Source organism: Strigops habroptila, chromosome 9, assembly GCF_004027225.2.
Source record: "Strigops habroptila isolate Jane chromosome 9, bStrHab1.2.pri, whole genome shotgun sequence".
NCBI lineage: Eukaryota > Metazoa > Chordata > Aves > Psittaciformes > Psittacidae > Strigops > Strigops habroptila.
Genome location: NC_044285.2, coordinates 15,401,346 through 15,422,178, shown reverse-complemented (window position 1 = coordinate 15,422,178; position 20,833 = coordinate 15,401,346). Strand labels below are relative to the sequence as shown.

Genomic DNA, 20,833 nt, shown 5'->3' with positions numbered 1-20,833 from the left:
CATTAAGCAAGATTAATATTGCAAAGATAGTTGTCCAGGTTGCATGCTGCTCCATTTTGTGTCCAGAGCATTTGAAAGGGTTTTTAGGCTGGTGTATGGAGAATGAGTGCTAATTACCATGCTTAAATGGGAACAAGAATTAGTCTTGACAGACAGGTACCATAAGTATGGTGAACTCTAGTGGAGATTACCTCAAATTGTTTAGTATTAATTGTACCTTTGAGAGAAGCACTGCAGCATGCTGTAAGCAAAACAGTGATGTAGGCCCTAGAGAGAAGTACTCTGGGTGCTCTTATCACATTATTACAATTCAACAGCATCTGTGACAGTGACATGGATCATCATACTGGCAAAAGGGAGCGTAACTGCAGCTGACATATTGGTACAGCTATTCTCTAGGTCTCGTTGCAACAAAAAGCTCAAGTGGGGAGGGGGAATCGGGTTGATAAACACAGCAGGGCTGTCATTCGTAGGCATATGGCAGAGAAACATGAAAAAACCCATTAGTCAGACAAAAGGTTCTTGTCATCTGCATGGGCAAAAAAATAATGATGTACCCTGGCTGCCACAAAAATAGCCAGTGCAACATGTACAGAGCAGATGTAAGGTCTTTCTGGTACCTGAGGAACAGCACACAGGCCCACAACTGCAGAAAAAGGCAAGCTGTTAAAGAGCAGATAGCTGTCAGTGCTTTATCTGTTTAAACCAAACTCCACAATGGGAACTACCATACAATGGTGCAGCCAAAGAATCTCTCAGTGTCAGCCACTGGGTCTGCAGTGGATTGATGGCAGTCTATCTGAAATGAGCCCAACTCAGAACAGATAGTTTGAAGAGGAGAGCAGTAAATATCCTAGCTATTTGTGTAGCAGGAAGAAAGACTGACGCAAAACTGGATATGGAAAAATGCAAACATAATTTCTGGCATTTACCCATGCTGCCTCCAGTGAAGCCCAACCTAAAACCAGGCAAGAGTCAAAAGTCAGATTTGAATTCACCAGGAAACGTTTAGACCAAACAAAGTATTAAAGAGGAAATTATCACTACCTGTACCATTGAAAGTTTAGTTTTCTAATCATAGAATGTATGTGTTAGGATTGGAAAGGATCTTAAGATCATCTAGTTCCAACCCCCTGCCATGGGCAGGGACACCTCACACTAGACCATGTCACCCAAGGCTCTGTCCAACCTGGCCTTGAATGCTGCCAGGGATGGAGCATTTAATCTCACAAAACCCAACCAGAACTGGTGGTAGGGAGGATGTCGTTCTTTACAAGTACTTGCAGACAGTTATTTTGCATTATTCCAAAACGTCCCAGGTTTTTTGAAAAGCGTCCAAACCTAGGCACTCTGATGAGATAATTACGTCATTTGAGTTGCCTTATCTGTGCAACTGGACAGGGTGCTGGATAATCTCATCTAGGCTCCTTTACCCATGATAGTTTGGATCAGTTGATCTTTTGTGGTCCCTGCCAGCCGGGGCTGTTTGTGATTCTGTAATTCTATGATCTTCTCTCCTTCCCGATATGAAAAAAGTATATCTACCTGTTATAGAGAAGAATATCTGGCTTCCAAATCAGTCCATCGGAAAAACGGACATTCTTCACTCCCGGGTATTCAGACACATTCCACTGTAGATAATGATCTGTCCAGTACTAAGACATGCACAGAAAAGTAAGTTAGGTCACCTCATCCACTGGTTTACTGTAGCTCTCTAGGGACTGGATAGCCTGAAACAATAGGTGTTCTTTTGTTAAAGAGACACTAATAGCTTCAGGTAGTGAAATTTTTTGAAAGGGTGAATTTGGCCATCGAGAACTCATGAGGATCTCATGTTCAATTCATACTGCAGTGCACATAACAGCCTATAAAAGATTTGGGGTGCTTGTGTTTTGTTGTTCATGCTGCCTTCAGTGCATGGGATAGAAGAGATTTTCTCTTTTATAATTCATACATTAATTTCAGTTATGTTTATCTTCATAGAAAACTTTGTTATCTGTTGTTGGAAATTCTTGGTTTGCAATAACTTGATTATAGACATGAGGTAGAGCAGCCAACGGTCACTGCTGACAGGGAAAACATCTGCAATAGCACAACAGTCAATACTAGCATAGAAGGTCTTAGCAGCTCCTGTGGCCTGAAGTAAGGCAACCTCTGAGGCAGGAGCACAGCAGCACTGCACTGTCCTACAAGGTTCCTTCCTGGCTGGCACCTGCTGCACTGGAGGCATCTCCCCTGGGACTATCTGTTATCCTTTCAACCTGTCCTTGACTGCCAGTGTAGGCAGGGAGTCTATCACAGTCAAACCAACAGGGGTTTAGCCTGTGTTTCGCGTTGCTGAATCTCAGGCACTGTCATATGGCCCTGCATGGTCATAAACAAAAGCACTGCCCCAAACTCATAGTCGCCTGAGAAATACTAGCATTAACTACTGTGTTTTCCTCAAATTGAGGTTGCACTTCACCCCTTACTAAGCAGATAACTTGTCAGGAAACAAGGACGGTTACTGTTGCGTGCAAAAGGTATAAATAAGAAAAAAAAAGTTCATTTTTTTCCACAAAATCTATTTTTTCTTATACTGTACTTCATTATATTGTGCCTATATCTCCATATTATGTTACTTATATTAATGTCATGTAGCTGTAGGTACCACATAACTTACAGTGAAAACTTCTCCAGATTTGCTGTGCTGTTGCAATTCCAAATGTTAGTCTTTTAAATGTGAACTTTGAAATGGGTGAGTAAATGTACAATACTTCACTCTTCAACAGTCTAGTGGCCCTTGTCAAAATCTTTGACAGATATTAGGCTCAGAAAAAGTCCCAATGGGTATTGTGGAGGTAATGTTATTGATCATTCTCATGGGGGATTCACATCAGGTTGTTCTCTATAATTCCTTGCATTACTGTCACAGGGAAGTTTCAGTTTGATACACCAAACAAGTCCCCAGTTAGCCTCACACTGCAGGCATTCAAATTCATTCTTGTACCTCTAGAACACTGTAAATGACTGTTTTGATGCATGCAACCCAACTAGGAGCATTCAGCACAAATCTTTTGTCAAGCTTTTACTACATAATTTCTTGGTCTGTGCTTCCATGTTTTTCTCAGTCATTTTTTGCTATGAATTTGTAGCACCTTGTCACCTGGACAAATGATCTGAGCTGTGCATTGCTTTTTCCCTTTGCAGGTAACAATTTTCAACAGAAGTCTTAAACCAGAATTGTCTGATTGGCTCTGTTCATAGATTTTGTTTTCACTGCCTGCTCCATTCACAGTTCTCTAATTAAACCATGTGTATTGCCCATGCTCGTCTATACACAGTTTCTGTAAGCTGATTAAAAGCTTCTCAGCTTCTTTTTTTTTACATCAGTTTTTAATGAATTGTTTTACATGAGTTTCCTGGTACACGAATATCACTGTATGTTTTACCACTTCATCTTTTGTGGAATGTAGAAGCACTGAGATCCTCATGAGAATTCTTTTTTTTTCTTTTTTTTGCGAAGTCCAGCAGTGTAAAGAAATACGATATGTGGTTTTGAGGCATTTAAACCTGTGGGCTCTTGCTGGCTTTAGGTGACTCCTTTCCATTGCCAGGAGCTGACAGAACCGGTCCCTGTGAGCAGCAGTGGTGCTGCTGGGGCTGGCAGGCTGCGGGCAGCTGCCACAAAGCCGCCCCTTGGCTCCCTGCCTTCAATTCCATCTGCACTGCATTAGAATAATTTATAGCAAGGTAGCCAGTAATTTCTTATCCTAACTTCTTTTAGGAGTTACCATGGCCGATAGGTAGTAGGATAGGGTGACACTGAATGATTTCAGAACAGGCCAAAGGGTGATAGAAAATTTAGTATTGAAGTCTGTATTAGAGATAATGTTAAGCAGATTGTATGGTTGCTCGGTTTAGCTGTGTGTACAGAGTGCTTACCCATCCAGCTGGACACGAGCTGCCTCATTTTGTTTTGACTATAGAGCTATGATCTCCACTGTAGCTGAAGTACATCTGATGTGGATTAAACTAGCAAACAGCTCAAGACAGTTGGGTTAGTATTAATCTGGGTGACAAGGCAAGGCTTCTGCTGTAACTTAGATCAAGTTTAAGATTTTGATACCGAACAGTATTGCCATGGAGATAGTGCTCAGGATCAAAGAGTCTGCATGTATAAATTCTAGACTTACATTTCTCTTTCTGCCAAGTTATTTTTTGTACTTAAGTATTTCAGTGACAAATAAATTATATTTAGGATACACCACTGATTAAACACACGTACAGATCAAGAAAGATAATAAAGTGAGATATTAGGGGGAAAAATTTTCAGACCATTTAGCAGAAGAAAATGACATATGTTTGCCTTAAGCATGCTTTGATGTGTCTAGTATCCCATTAATAGAAAATAAATACGCAAACAAATTGCTTTATTTTTTTTTAACGTGTACACAGGCCATGAAGAGTGGCCCCATTCTTTATAGTCATCAAGTGATCTGCTCCTTGCAGTCTCAACATACTCCGCATACAGTATGTGTTAAGGTGAATAAATCAAAAGAAATACAAAATATATAAAAGAATCAGGAATTTCCTTAGGAGAAGAAGGAAAACAATCTCAAAAAGGCTAAGGATGCTGTGGGATAAAAGAGAAGGAAAATAACCGATAGCTTCTTGAGTATGAATTGTTGTCTGTTTTCCTGGTGAGAAATCATAGCAACTGTTGTCATTGTAGCTCAAAGCCAAAACCATATTATATTTGACAATTTTAATCTTGCCGTACAAGCCTGTGAAATAACATGGGGTGAATGCTTCTTCCATGTTAACTTTTCTTTGTGAATAAGTGGAATAGCCATGCTATCCTTTGTAGGTCATCAAAATACTCTTTCATTTGTTTCCTACCACAGTGCAAGAGAGCTGGTTAAAGAAACTGAAAGGTGTAAAGTGTCTGTGGGAGCAACATGATTATCTTCAATAATAAAACTCTTCCGTAAACCTTTACTTAACACAAACAGTTGAGTTTCTTTAATAGAGATGGGAATTCAACTAATGGCAAATTGTCATCCTAGCTGCTGTAGTATGGAGAAAGCTGCCCGTTCCACCCCATGTTTGTAAATCACAAACTTACGGAAGTATTTTGTGGAAGCATTAGAAGCCCACAGGAGTCAGCATGGAGAGAAGCATCTTGTTAATTCTAAGTCTTAATTTAAGCTAATGCAAACAGATAAGCAGTCAACTCAGGATAAATCTGTGTAGCCTCCTTCGCTGAGGAGAAGCTCACTCACTAGTTAACCTTTCAGAGAAAAGGAATTCAAAATACTCTCACAAAGTTCTTGAATATTCTGTTATCTGTTCCATTTATTAAAAGCATGAGTAAAACTTACTCCTGCCCAGCAATGCCAGCCATGAGTTAATGGGGACAAAGGTCTCTGCTGTCGTATCTAGTGGTGGCAATAGTTATGGTTAATAAGAGAGGATGTGAAATTCTGTGGCAACTATAGCAACTAAATATTGCAACAAAAGGTAAAATAAAGCTACTGTTTGAAAAATGAACACCCTATGTGGGCAAAACGCATTGGGAGAGCAGGAAAACGTACACTGTTCCCAGCTGCACATTAGAAAACTGATGTTCCCGTACCCATTTTTGGCATGAAACTGAGATCACAGAATTTGGAGAAGAAACATAAAAACCCCCTCATGTTCACAGTTAACTTCTGATGACAACCTATGTTTAGACAATAACATTTTGAACAACATGGGAACAGCATGGCCATTTACATTAAAATCCTTTTGCAGTATCTTAAGGAGGTAGACAGCAAAGCAAGTAGGGTGGCAGAGATTGTTGAAATGAGTGATCAGGCACTTGCACCTACAGTTACTCTACGTGGAACTTTTGGGACACCATTATCTTATGCCAGTCGAGAGTTTAGCATGCCTAAATCAACTACAATGAGTTAGTAACTTACTTAGTGTAGTGACTCAAATTCTTCAAAGTTTTTAGAAATACCTGAAGTATCAAGACCTAAATCTCAGCCTTACAGTTTTCCATTCAGCAAGATACAGAACAAAAGCTTGAAAGTTCCCTAAAATTCAAACGCCTCACCAGATAAAACTGAATGACCAAAGGGGGAAATGAACTACTTTATTTCAAAACTTACCATTTGTAGCCAGACGTTTGTTGTTAATACTTGATTCTTTTCATCCTGGGAGGAAGGAGAAGGGGAAGAAATAAAAAACAAACCACAGCTTAGTACCATACAGGTAAAACAACACGGGTAAATATATTTGACTGTTGTGAAGTAGCCAGTTGTGCTAAGGTAGTATTCAAACCAGAGGGAATCGTTGCCTCTAACTTGCTGCAACAGAAGTCTTCACATGTACTTTTTAATTTCTCTCGTATTACCACAGTCAATCAAACTCTTTCCTGAGGGTGTGCTTCTGCCAGACTCTTCCCTGGGGCTCCTTTAATAAGGAGTCTTAAAAGGCAAAGGAGATTACAGTAGGGGTTGCCTGTTCCACTTTGTTAAGAGCAGCCCTCTCACTAATAAACCTTACACACCAGACATATGCAGGTAGGAGGAAAAATATTGAACAAAGAAAGTGTGACTAAGCACAGATGATGTGTGTTGAGGTCATATTGAGTAGCTTCTTAACAGGCAAGTAGCACCACTTACATCAGTGGAACTGTACAGAAGGGGTTTTATCAGCTTTACCAGGAAACTGTTGTCAGGGCAGAACATTATTCTTCTGCCTGCAACAGTTCCTGTTTGAAGGCGTTCCCCCTTGCCTCCTGTGGCAATTTGGTCTCAGTACAGCTGACACAATAAGCATCTTAATGCTGCAGTTTAATTACAGAGTGTAATTCTGAACTTTTCAGACACAGGAAAACATTGGTGACCTTATTCTATGGAGGTACTGTATCAGTATCCACCTAGGTTGTGGTGGATACTGATACAGTACCTAGGCTAATGGAATATACTATATATACTGTCAGTATTATACATTCTCCAAACTGAACGCACAGTCCCTCTCCCAACACCAGTCAAAGCTTCATTAACAGTCTAAGGAAGTGTCGTAGCAAGTTTCAGTCACCTGTGCAGCAGCAGCAGCTGTCAGAGGTGCTCATATGTCTAGACCTCATTAGCTGAACGGCACGTACTCCTGCATGGTTAAATTCTGAGTTAATCTCACATTTTACTCCCAGTGTGATATCTTTGTACACATGAATGGTCCCAGCATTAGATTAGTGATGTTTCAAAAATTCCCTTCTCAGTAGCAGGAAAAGATTGTACTAAAAAGTGGTGTGCTGCTGATGCTTGAGTTAATGATATGCCATAGGGATTTAATTTGAATTCCTGAGCTCACAGCACAGTCAGATGAACTATTTTAGGAGTACCAGGAAGGAACTCTACTCTCAGCCAGCACACATCACAGAACCAGGCTAGAGAGCCATCACTGAGCATTGAACTGGCAGAGCTGAGGGGAACAGTAGACCTTTAATCCAGCTGTGCTGCTGGCAGAATAATTCGGTGCCTGCCACTGCAGGCAGCTGGGCACAGGGCAGAGCCATCACAGGTTTGCCTGCAGGAGGCTGCAGACCTATTCTGAAAGCCCAGTTATTCTGAAGTGTGATCTTTCACTCAAACCTCGCTCAGAGAGGGTATCCTGAGAGCACTGACTCAAAAGCAACTTGCACACTGAAGACATGAACAAAAAGAAGATAGCCCATGCTGTTTTCCTGGTGTTTCTTTGTTATCTTGAGCATTTAGAGTCTGAAAGAGTGAATTTGAACAAAATAACTCCCACTCGGAGCACTATATTTAAAGTTCCATTGGTGTTTGAATCGTAAATGCCATCATTGCTCCTCATCTGTAAGAACTCTGCTGCATGCAGAAACTTGGTTTATAGTGGTGTGGGGTTTTATAGTGGTGTTTGTTGGAACAAATAGCTTCCAAAATTTTAGTCATTATTGGATTGACTCACCTATCACTAGAGGAAAGATTCTGATTTTAGAGGAATTGTCCTTCTCTGTGGTCCGAAGTGAAGTTGTTGAAAGGTGGGGAAGGAGACATCCTGCAGGGTTTCCTTCCTGCTAGGAGAGTATTTTGGATGCTGTTTTAAAAGCTTTACAGCAAACTGTATTAACACTGTTTTTTATCAGAGTTGCACAGTACTTTCTCATTTTTGTCACTTTGCAATATTTTGTAAACACCTACAGAAAAAGTGTTAAACACAAAAGCAAGGCAGCTCCTATTACAAATCCTTTCTATTATAAAGGAGCAAAGAAAAAGGACTTAACAATATGTTCTGAGATGCTGGGAAAATCAGCCAGAGAACAAGACCAGAAATTATATCATGTTGTTAGGATTGGTGTGGGGTTTTCCCATACCAGCTACTTTAGGTTGACTGAACTTCAGGCCAGTACTGTCTGAACTTGCTGTTCAGGTAGTACTGGCCAAGTAGCCCAGGCAGTGAAGAGTTGGGTTTCAGTCATGCAGTGGGAGGTGGGTGGGAGGCTACTTGATTCATAACTGTAGTCATGATCTGTGAGGGCAGATGGCAAATTGCCACTGGGCAACTTCTCACATTATTTCATGGCAGTGTGGTTAATGAAGGAAAAGTAGTTGCCATCAGGAAGGCTTGAATGGTCCTTCATCCTTTTTTGAACATAGAGGTAACAATTTCTGGAAGTTCTTGAAAGGAATTGTACTGTCTCTATTGCTCCAGTTCCCGTCTCTGGTTTTGTCTGTCTTTATAGTAGAAACAGTCTATCAGACTGATCATCTCTGGAAACGCAGTACCAGATTCTCACATTATCCTTCCCTTACCCTGTGTTCAACAGAACATATAAAAGAAGAGATGGGAATTTGACAATGCCTTGTGAAGGGCTTTAGCCTAGACATTACGAACTTTGTAAGGAACATTATCTGCTGACTTTCAAAAGGATGTCAGCACATCCAGTATCCACACTAGAAAAGCTGTGCAGAAAAAAGCAAGAAGAAAAGTAAAATCAGCCTGCATGCCTATATACTGGGATGCACTGATGTGCAGCAGCTAGCAAGAAACATAGACTTCCCAGGAGACTTGCATAAAGTAATGTCCTGACTAAAATCTGTTAGCTGTAATTCTTGAACTTCAAATCTGGATTCTTATGTGGTTGCAGCTCACCTAAATTACAGAAAAAATAATGCCTCTTTGAACTGGGCTTCAATTACTATGAACCTTAATAAAATATTGAGTTTGTAAAAGCATTTGAAGACATCTCTTGTCACAGCAATACTGCTAGGTTCCTGATTGGTACCTTGTAGCAAGACTGAAGTTAATAATTGTAGTCTGAAGTTAGTCGGCTGGCAGCCAGTCAGAGACACATAAGGCACTCCCCATACTGATTTTCACTTTTTGCTTGAATGTCATCCTACTGAAACCAGCAGGTTAATCAGTTCATTTGCTCTTACTTCATCGTCTGAGCACTTGCTCATTAAACACTCTCAACATCTTCTGATCCACAGTGCCAAATTACTAGTACCTAATGACTTTTATTCCCCCACATCCTTTAAAATCCTGTTACAATAAATTTTTGCTTCACTCAGCTTGGGGTTTTCTTCCTGTTCCTTTTTTATGGTCATGCACTGAGGTCACTAAACAGTATGAATTCTTTTATGATTATTACTCAGACAACAGGCTGGAGGGTAAGTTAGGCACTCTTAAAATGGCCGGTTGACAGAAGATGGATGTTATGGCCATACTTTAGGCAGCCACAGTGACAATATGAATCTGAGCTCCTTGAAACTTCTGGAGAGTAGCGAAGGGGCTGGACTTCTTCATTCCTGCCCATGGTGTGGCCAACCTCCAAGAGAGGCCAGAGCAGCAAGTGGTCGAGCTTCACCGACCAGGAGCCCAACTGAAAACACAACGGTGACCTTACACTCTTCGTAACACTAAGTCAACATGGGGGACTATTGCAATTATGCTCTCCCCATGTGCCAAGGTTAATGCTAAACTTTTGTATTAAAGGCAGCTCAAGGCTTCTTAATGGTGCAGGCAAAAAAGAATTTTTACTGTCTCGGGGTGAGGATAAAAATCAAGTTACTTAAGAAAGCCAGCCTGATGCTTCTGCCATGAAATGAAACTGCAGCTGCTAGCCAAAGACTGCCTGTAGTCATCCATAGGTGGGGGCTGTAGCTGCAGTGAATCTTGATGTTGAAGAACGTAGTAGAGGGTATGGAGTCATGCTGCCCTGTAATGGGTGCACATTCATTACCCCTGAAGCCTAAGGCATCACCTACATTGCACCTTCCAAAAGGCAGGGTTAATTAAAATGCAAATTTGGGTGGAATTAAGGACTGTTTGGGATTGTTTTGCATAGGAATAAAAAGCTACATGGAGAGTTGGCAATGTGAAACAGGATTTTCAGGCAACATAAAGATGAAGAAAAAGGCAATGTACAGGATTTGTGAGAAGAAAGATTTGAACTCCTGATGCCTCTTCCCCACCTGACTTGCCTTTCACCACAAAAGGAATGGGTTAGTTCAATTACCCTTCACTTCTCCAGCAGTCAGCAGCATACCTTTTCATCACAGTAAAGTGTTTTGACTCAGCTTACAGCACATATTTCCAATTATGCAGAAATTGTATAAACAGGCATTACCAATGCATAAATAATAATATTCCATGATCTAGCATGTGAGACTCAACACCAGGAACAGGCCACGGAATGTTTCTGGTTTCTTGAAAATAGATGCAAAAAGTGCAAAATGATTCAATAAAAAGTCAAAAGTGGAAAATATAAATTTTCACTGTTTCAGTGCATTTTTCTCAGGACTGCTTTAAACAAACACACATTTATATTTGGTGTTCTGGCTTTCAGTGAGATTGTTATATAAAAACAGAGCTCTGACATCTATGATTTTATCTTGTAGTGGTACAGCCCACTGCTGGGAAGCAACACACCTGCAAAATTACAGCAGCTGTTGCAAACTGTTTAAGCAGAGTTAAAGTTGATGTGTGCTACTCCACACAGCCTAGTCAGCGTGGTGCACCAGTTCTGCATGACTTGGCCTTGGGTTTGGGCTTGCCTTAGGCCAGCTTCCTTCGTCTCAGCTGCTAATTTGCCCTGATTCTGTGGGTGCTAAAAACGTCCTGAAGGGTGGTCTTCATTATTTTATGCTCAGCCACTCCTTGCAGCTGGTGACATTAGTGGAAGTTGGAGGCATTTAGGACATTACCCCTTCGCCTCTTACGCGTTCCACTTCAAAGCCAAATTCAGCCCTGAGGCACCTTCAGTGCTAGGATGATATCTGACTGGGTGACTTTCTCACCTTCCAACTTAGACTCTGGCTCTTTCAGACCTTTAGGGATAAGATACTGCAGTTGTCCTGGGGATTTAGCTAAGTATTGCCTGTAGCATTAAGGTGAGTTTTGCAGTTAAATCTCTGAAATCCAGCCTGCCTGGAAATGTCTTCCTTCCTTTGTGTGCTTCTTGGTCTTTGACTTAATTTCTGGTAGCTTTTTTTTAATCAAAGAGTTAAATTCTTACTGCAAACCAAAATGTGAGTAGTTAATTAAAGTGAAATTTGAAAAGAAAACTTCTTTTCTCTTGAGCTCTTAGGTTTATTAGATTTATGATGGATGCTGTATGAATTGCTCTTCATACTCGCTACTGAAGGTCTTTGAAATAGAGAACTGCTATTTAGAATTGCTCCTGACTGGGAAAGCAGAGTTTTGTTGCTGGAGATAACATAGACTGGCACAGATTGCTGCTACTAGCTGTTTTTATTTGTTAAGAAGGCTGACTTTGGACCGTAAATTCAGTGAGGAGCAAGGCAATAAATGGCTATTCTGGGACTAACTGGAATACTTAGAGTTGTTCAGGAAGCAGTTTCCCTGTAGGGAGACCCCATCCTCACTCTCCCTGTGGCCCACGCTTTCATTTGTGATACAGTGAATAAAGTTTATTGAAGTCCCCTAAATCTCTAGCCAGGAACAATGCAGCACAGACCTGGCGTGTTCCCAACACAACTTGCTGTCCTAAGCACTTCCCATCATCTTGGAGGACAAAATGGCAGTACCAATCCCAGATGCAGTGACAGTTCCTCTGTTTCCTATTTGAATTAAAAAATCAGCCTCTTCACATCATGTGAACAGTGCAGCAGAGCTGAACAACAACTTGCACTAGAATGTACAGCTGAAAAAGAGAATGCAGCTGAGGAGTATTTGCGAAAGAGTTGAATCATCCATGCAAAGTGTTGAGGCTAATGACTCTTGCAGATATTGGCTCAGTTATATAAATAAATTTATAAATATTTGTAGGAGAGGGCCACTGTTCATCCAGTGAAGTTTCCTGCAGGAGACAGGTGGGGTTAAGGTCTGACTCTGCAGTCTTGCTCTTTAGAACCATGACCTGCATTTAGTGATTCCTCTGTCTGGCCATATTTACTAGAACTGTTTCTTGTACAAATTAAGGGGTGGGCCACACTAGAAGTAATGCTGGATAAATCAGACATTCCAGTTGAAGCTACCTCTCCTTAGCAGATAGTGTTCTGTGACAGCCAAGACCTCATCTTACTAGTACTTCAATTGTGTGCAGCTTCTCACCTTCAAAACATGACCTATCTTCATGAATGTTTACTTGGTCGGAGTGTAATGTTTGAAGTTCAAGATATGGAAGATTTATTTCAACGCAATACCTACTCATGTCATCTTCCTTTGAAATGCATATGTCCAGGCTGGTCTACATATGCATGCGTAATGCCATTTTCTCTGTTACCTGGGCTGTGGTGTAAAACAGTGCCAGCAGTACTTACAGCTAGCCAGCTGTGCTGTACTGGGTCTAACTTTAGGTTATTACTCCTATGGCATATGATACTTAGTATTTGTAAAGCACTTTCCTGTCTTGATAGTTTTTAAGCTTGTCCCATCAGGAAAATGTGAAATTGTTCAGACTATGTGTTATCTTTTGGGGTTGGTTTGGTTTTGGTTGGTTGGTTGTTGGTTTGTTTTGGGGTTTGTGTTTTTGTTTGTTTGTATTGTTGAGAAATAGCATCCAGCAGCTGGGAAGGGAATGGGAGAGAAGGAAAGGAAATCTACTGGTGTGAGTGGTGGAAAGATGCCCTGAGCACTAGACTAGCTACCATTCTGATCTGTGTTTAATACTTGAGTCAGCACATATTTGATACAAGGTTTGCTCTGAGCTTACCCACAGATACAATTCAGACTTAGTGACTTTAGAGCTTGACCTATACGTAAATCTGAAAAAAAAAGGGAATCTTCAGGTGTGTGTTCTGCATGGCTATTAAAGCCTGGAGTTCACCTGTCCCGTGCACTGTTCAGGTGCATGAGAAGGAGAGAAGCAAAAGAGTAAGGAAGTAAACCTGAGTATAACAGACAAGTATGCTCCTGCTTGTAACTAAAGTTCTGTGGAAGTTTTAAAGGTATCTAGAGTTAAAATGCTAAATTGTTACTAAAGCATTATGTGCTGCTGGCATAGGAGTAGATGCTCGCTTTTGGCCTTTTGAATATCTTTAATTTTTTATTTGAAATAAAAATTAGAAAAGTGTCATTTGAATTTTATTTGGGTTAAGGTTCAGTTTGCAGTGTGAGATGAGAAGTCTCATTGCTTTGCTTAACTTAATTCAGGTGGAATTCTGAGGAGGAGGGTTGCTCATTTTGATGTGTTTTTTTTAATTGCGCCATGTGTGCTCTATTTTGCAAGTCTGAAAAACTCCAGTGATTTCTCCACACCAACTAATCTTACATGCTTTTCAAAAAGCATTTGCTTTCTTCTCAGCAGCTATATCTTGCTTTGAAAGAAAGGTGGAGTTTGCTCTAAATGTACACAGGTCTTCTCAGATTAATGCAAATCTTACACAGCAGAAAAGCTCCTGGAGAAAGAGCATAGAAGAGCCATCTTAACTCTGGGCAGAGCATCTGTGCAAGGAGCCACCTTAAATGTGGGAATGTGTTTCTGTTCCATATGTACTCTGACAAGGTCTGACAATTGTGCATGCCATTGACTGTACAGGGCTTTGTCCTGACAGTGAGGTTGAGATATGTTGTTTCGCAGAAGAGAAGCAGAGATTATAAATATGGGTAAGAGCCTCATGATGTACCTTTTCTGTTACCATGGGGACATTATTGTAATAGCAGCCTTTTTTCTTTTTTCCCAGTACATCATTGTTAACAAGAGATTGTATTTAGGTTTGAACACATTCATCTTTGCAAAGACAAGCAGGGATCAGGCATTTGAAATGAGCGGAGTACAGCATAGCTACTAAAACACTTCAGCACATCTTGTGTGGAAAAAATACTCTTTTGAAGAGCAAGAGGGGGAGGTTGCATTTTTTTCAAGTTGTCTTATGAATTCCCATGATCCCTCAATTCAATTATTAAATATAGCATATAGCTTAAAGTGCAATTACATTTATTGCAAACATGCGAATAACCGTGTTCTGTTGCTTTATTTACAAACAATTCTTGATTCCATTGTATTCCGTGGCAGACTCTCATTCAGAGGGTTGAACCCTGCATTAGTGTTAAATACTGTCTATAGGTGCTGTGATTATCATTGCCAGTCTGACACAGATGGGCATCCCAGCTCTGAACGCGTGCTGGAATCTGGGAGCTGCCAACCATTCCACAGGCTCAGAGGGAATAACAGAGCCTCTGTAGCCCTACTCCTTAAACAGTGTTAAAACAAGGGAATCAAAGCTTTTGAACTTGGTCTGTTTGCCTAGAGCGTAGCTGCAAAACACAGAAGTTGAAAGGTCAGGTTGTTATACCAGATGTACCAGTAATGCCAGGACAGCATTATATCAAAAGATTTGACTCTATTTTTATTCTTGATAATCCACTTTAAGTCATATTTGACTTTTTATTAAACCTTTCTCCTTAAAATGTTTGTAGGTCATATGGAAATGCTGTTATAGCATGTATACTTAGCAAACTAAAGTGGCAGGAAAACAGGTGATTTTTTCAAGGAGAGAAGAGAAATTTATGGGAGAAGGAGGAGCTGAACACAAAGCTGTCTCTTTCTCTCCCTTTGTGTCATCAGAGCATACAGCTCTAGCACCAGCTTGCTGCTGGCATTCTTCTGTTCTATTTTTGTGAGTAACAGCAACTGAAATTTCCACTCTGTCCTCTACAAATGGACATAGTTAAAACCAGCTTCAGAGAACCAGTTAGCAAATTGCCATTACTCATCCCAGGCAGTCTCTCTCCACCTTTCCAAGTGCAGGCAAAGTAAGCAAGGAGTAGCTCAAAAATTCCTGTGATGTGTAATGTAATCCATTATGCTTGATGTCTCGGGGTCTCTGTTCTATCTAGGTTACATCACAGACATCACCATGGCAATTAAAAAATCTGCTGGAGAAGGGTATAGTACAAAATGTTTATCCTGCTTGAACGTCACTGCAGCTCTTGACACAGAAATATTACAAGTGCCCCTTAGTAACTGAGGAAGAGAGGATGAATCAGCATTACAGAAATACTAGTTATTCCTTACCCTGCATCCTCTGAGGGACAGATTTGAGAGTCATTTTTTAGAGGGTCTTAATTTTGAACTTTCCCTAAAAATGCACCTGGCCCCCACTTCTCTTTAATGCATGTAAAGAATCACTAACAAAGGTACTGAGAAACTCTGAACTTGGCTGAGAGGAATATATTGATGAAAATCAACTGCATGTCTGTCTCTTCACAAATGCAACAAGCATCATGACTCAAATGTCAGAACACCTACACAGTCCTTCAGGCTGTTGTTTTCTGTGACACAAAAGAGCAAACTCGCTCCTACGAAAAGAACATTTCTGTCTGTTGAGGTCAGAGATGGAGGGAACGCTCCAAAACGATAATGCTTATTTGAGTCCTGAGCTCAGTGAGTGGTTCAGTCAGGTTTACCATTGCTCATTATTTTTTCTGTCTTCATTCTTGCGTGTAGTAGCATTGGTGCTAGTGGGTAAAAAGGCTGCTTCTTTCCTCTCATACTTAATCTACACAACTGTGTAGCTACTGAGAGTAAGTACAGGGATGCCAACCACAGAAATATGTCAGTACCCATGGCTGAGCACAGAAGCCAAGCCAGTAAAAGTCCAAAGTAGTAGCGCTATATAACTAAACGTGTGGGTCCACCAACTCTGCACATGGATTGTGCTCCATTCAGGCTACTCCATTATGAGGATCATATAAGCAATATGAAGGTGTGATTATAGGCCATGCAGATACAGCTTCACATCACTACCAGAGGATTTTGGAGAGATGAGCTGGTTAAATATCATGTTCTTGTGTTTCTGACTTCATGCCACGCTCCTAGTACTTCCCAGTTAGCTGTTGTTAAAGCCAGTGTTAACAGCCTTGCCTTTTTACAACTCAAATTCGAGTTTCAGATAACAGGCAAGAACATGCAAGCCTAAGTGAAGGCTAAATCCAAATATATGCTTACTTCAGGCTTCTTCTGGTTATCTTGGAAAGTAATTATTTTAATTTTAAATAAATTAATACCTCAAAATTAGTTAAGACAGCAAAAATAAATTAAGAAATTAAAGTTTTAATAAGTTTTAAAAATTTATTTTTCTCTAAAAATGCTGGTACATGTTTGCTCCCTGCTGCCAACCCATTGTAAGATCTTCTTTCCCCCCTTTATTTTTGCCTTTTTTGTCAGGGATATATTTAGATTGGGAACAGTTGGATTGTTTAATAGTCTATTCAGGCGAACATGGTGAGGAGTTCAGGAGACAGCAAAGAATTCGCATCTGTATCATCTAAATTTGAAGTAATTAACATTTGAATGTTTCTGTGTTAATATGCTGTTCACAGATAGAAAAGGGTTTGCTTGCAGTCCATTGACTGTACGTTGTTCAACTGCTGTCAGCACTATTAGATCTGTAAAATACTGAAAACTTTTTATAGTGTGTGCTTTTCTGAGAGAACAGCAGGCACTGTATCCACACAGGTCTGAGAATACAGCCCTAAAATGAAAGAGAGAACAGAAACAGAATACTTCCTACTCGATTGTTCAAGAGCCATAGCCCATCAGGAATACCATTTAAAAATGTTAAACCATGCCTGGTAATCTTATCTAGTCCTCGAGCTCCTCTGGTAGCACAGGTGCTCCCAAGCACGGTGTTAGAGGTTGGGTGCCTTGCTTTAGGAGCACTTCCTTCCTTCCCTTTGCTATCATCCCTGAAATTGCTGCAGCACCTTTTCTGTCAACTTGTGAAGCTGCACAGATCGCGTTACAGGAGGGGGACAGAGGTGGTGATGGTTAGGTGTGGGCTACTTTTCCCCAGATAACTCATCCAGCCCACAGAATCTTCCCACATCGCTTCCAGAAGCCTTCCTAGAAAAGAAATGGGTCCAGCAGAGGCAACCACCTGCATGTGAACTTGGTGCATGTTGACACTGCAAAGGTAAATCAAATCTGGGAAGAGTCAACTCCCACCTTTATGTGCACAGTAGATCACCAGAGTTACAGAGCATGTAATTAGTCTGTAGTGCACAAAACCTGCAGCAGAAGAGCAGAGACTAGACTGTAAACACATTGTGCATCGGCTCATGCCACAGCTGGGACTGAACCTGCAGGTCTCCCAGGAGCCTGGGAACAGGGAAGTAATTTAACTGGCAAAGAAGGTTTGAAAATGCTGATCTAATACTTCTACTTTAGGGAGCCAGGTCCTCAGCTGATGCAGATCAGTGTAGCTCTACTATCCAAGGACAAGAAAAATACAGAGCTTTCAGACATTTCATACAGATTTCCGCAGACTGTAACAAGCTGATCCAGATTGTCAAAACAAAGGATAGGAACTTGTGTATTAAGCAGAAACATGATGTATTGTCTAGTACTAGAATACGAGATAAATATTGTCATTTTAACTGCATACAGTCTTAAAAAAGAGGAACTATTCTGAATATTACAGGGAGTATACTCATCTCAGTCCTCAAACTTCCGTGAATTAAAAGCTTTGTATAAGAACAAGTATTAGCTAGCCAGACCTGACTCCCACAAAGTATGTCTTATGCTTTAATTGTATTTCATTAGCTGATTACTGAGGACTAATAGTCCTCATATGATGTGACTTTGCAAATTCTGTTGTTCTAGTAAGAGGTCCCATGTAAAATGTGAAATGTTGTGGTCCCTGTGCTCTACAGCAATCCATCACAACAGAACCTGTTTTCTAGGACCTTAATCATACTTTCGGAGTAAGAATGCAAACCTTCATCACAGGTGGCATACCACTAGATGTTTACTCACTTTTTGAGTTAATGGGGCATCCATACCAACATAGTTATAAAGCAGAAGATTAAAGTACCAGGTTTTTATGATTCATGCTGATTGGTTATATCACAAAGGATGAGAAAAATGTTAGAGAAATGGCTTTGCTTTGCTTATATTAAAAAAAAAACAAACGCCAACAAACAAAGAACAAAACAAACCAGAAAACCCCCAACTGATTTCTGTTACAATTCCAAAGACCCCGCCTGTGGAACCAGGAAGCAGAACAGAAATTCTGATTTTCACAGACAATGAACATCTCTAATGTCCTCCAGTTAACTATTATCAGGAGGTTTTTTACTGCCTTTAGTCAGTCCCTTTTTCCTTCCTGCAAACTGCCTTACATTAGCGTAAACTCATTGGTTCCCATTCCATCCTGCAGAATACAGACTGTGTTTAAAATATCTTTCCGGATCTAACACTGTTTGAGAAGACTAGGTAAAAGGGAGATGCTGAAGGAAAAAATAGTCCAAAAAGCCAGAAGATACTTAGAAGCACAGAAAAAATGGACAAATACCACAGAAATAAAGTTGCAGCTTCTGGCAGTTTATCAGTATCTCACCACAGGAGGGCAGGGGGAGGGGCTGTCTGCCTGTTTAAATAAATCAATTAACAGAATATTTTGGACTATTATTTGAAAAGAGTGGTTCTTCATATTTCATGGAAAGGAGAATACTCTGTTTTCTGATATAATCCAGTGACTTTCATAGGTATTAAACTACTCAAAAATATTGGAAAGCATATTGGAAAACTGCTCCAGTTTTCTAAGCTCTCAGGAATAAATCATGATAGAATGGAAATGTCTGCAAGATGAAAGTGCAAATAGTTTCTCCCCTCAGCATGGACGGAATAAAGATCAAGCTGCAAAATGAGAGGAAAATAAAGCTTGGAGAGCCTTTTTGTAATGTACACAAATTAAATGCTAGAAATTAAAAGAATAATGCAGATTTGATGAGCTTCTGCCACAACCATTGTTTGCAAAAAGGCTGCTGAGGTTTGATAAACAGCTTAGGAGCTTAGGAACTTCTTACTTCTTTAGCGCCATTTCTCAACAAGCTTTTGATTTGGTGGTTTTATTCGTCTTTCCAGATTTTTTGTTGTTGTTGGCATGGGAGATGTTTGGTTTATAGTCCCTTTCTTTACAGAAGCTCTTCTGCTTCCATGAATGACTGCATCATTTTCTTTTAAAATGTCAAGATATTTCACATTACTGTCTTGCCCAGTGGGTCCAGGGTATTTGCACATACCGAGTTGCAGATTCTTAGGCAGAGGCTTTGCTAAGCTCTGTACGTAAGTCATGGAAGTCAATTGTATCACACTGTGTAAAATGAAACAAGGGCAAAAGCCCTTGAATACATAAAACTAAGTCATACAGGTAACCAAGGGCAATATAGGATGAGCAAACTTTGACTGAGTTCAGATAAACGTGGAAAAGTTTATCTGAAAAATGAAAGTGTGCTTTCATTTTTCCTTTGGTCTGCACCAGTGAGTTGAAGAGCCTAAAGGAAAAGGATTTCTCTTGAGATTCTGCTGCTGCTTACTATTTACAAACAACTGTTCAGCGCTTTTCTTTCCCCTAATATAAATTAAAAAAACCCAAAACATGAGAAACTGGAAAATAAGTGAAAACTGTTGTGTAGTAAATTATTCAATTCACTAGTAAATGTCTAGAGGAACCATGAAAGATTGCTGTCTAAGTGGTGTTATGCAACATAAACAAGAACTTTAATATTATTGTAGATAAATAACTAAAGTCAACTTTCTGAAATAAATTATTAAATGCTGATTCTTCTGCTGGTAAAATATATATATATGTATGATCAAGGTTGACCATAATGGACACATTCATACCCACCAAAATGTTTGTCACTGTAAGTCTTGCTACAGAAGTCACAAGCTAAGATAGTGTTGATCCAGCATTCTCCCAAGTTTAGCAACTTGCCTTACATAGAGATGGAATTAGTGTAGTTTGCTAAATATGTGGCAAATTTAAAGTGACTAAGAACCATGGGCAGAGGTTTGTGAGCAGTTTAAGGTAACGTAAATCCAAAGTAAGTACAGGTCATCTAGAAAAATGACTGCTCCAAAAATTGGTTCAGCTACCTGCTCAGTCCCAGAGGCACTGGTGCAAGCCAAAGGGGTAGGACCATGAGATCAGAAGTTACTAAGATCATCTCTTTCAGCCCAGAGTGCTGAGATCAGCTTAAGACACTCACAGAATGGTGCCCCGGGTTCCACATAGAAACTTGGTATAAATTCTAGGTTCAAACCAGAAAGCCCCAGAACACAGTAATGTTTTCAACAGTTGCAGAGTAAAATTGCTGAAATTCCTTAGTAAAATCTGAGAAGACATATTAGTGAAAATTAATATCAGAAAGCCATTGGTCTGATCCCAGTGCAATAATTCTTCTAGTCTTTAGCAATTTTATGCTAAAGTTTTATTTAATACTGTCTTGTACGCTTCAACAGTTCGTACAATATGAACGATTCTGATGTTAAAAGAATTTAGTCTATCAAAATATAATTATTTTGTAAATGTTTTGGAACAAAGATGATCTTTTCAGCTGTGTTTACATACCATCTAGTACAGGG

The 20,833-nt window shown here is 40.1% G+C and overlaps 2 protein-coding genes across 3 annotated transcripts in view; one reads left to right on the top strand and one right to left on the bottom strand.

Annotated features, from left to right (window-relative positions):
• The window catches only part of MYO1E (myosin IE), a 252,434-nt gene that overhangs the window by 103,325 nt on the left and 128,276 nt on the right, over nt 1-20,833 (top strand). The window lies entirely within an intron of this gene.
• The window catches only part of CHRFAM7A (CHRNA7 (exons 5-10) and FAM7A (exons A-E) fusion), a 42,400-nt gene that overhangs the window by 14,365 nt on the left and 7,202 nt on the right, over nt 1-20,833 (bottom strand). Inside the window, exons 2-4 of one of the 2 annotated variants that reach the window (XM_030497704.1) lie at nt 7,963-8,068; nt 6,138-6,182; nt 1,546-1,655 (exon numbers count right to left, since the gene is read on the bottom strand). In XM_030497704.1, the coding sequence (XP_030353564.1) occupies nt 1,546-1,655; nt 6,138-6,140 (113 nt within the window). In that variant the 5' untranslated portion in view covers nt 6,141-6,182; nt 7,963-8,068. The remainder of the gene's footprint in view (nt 1-1,545; nt 1,656-6,137; nt 6,183-7,962; nt 8,069-20,833) is intronic. The other variant, XM_030497703.1, reaches the window with a different exon arrangement.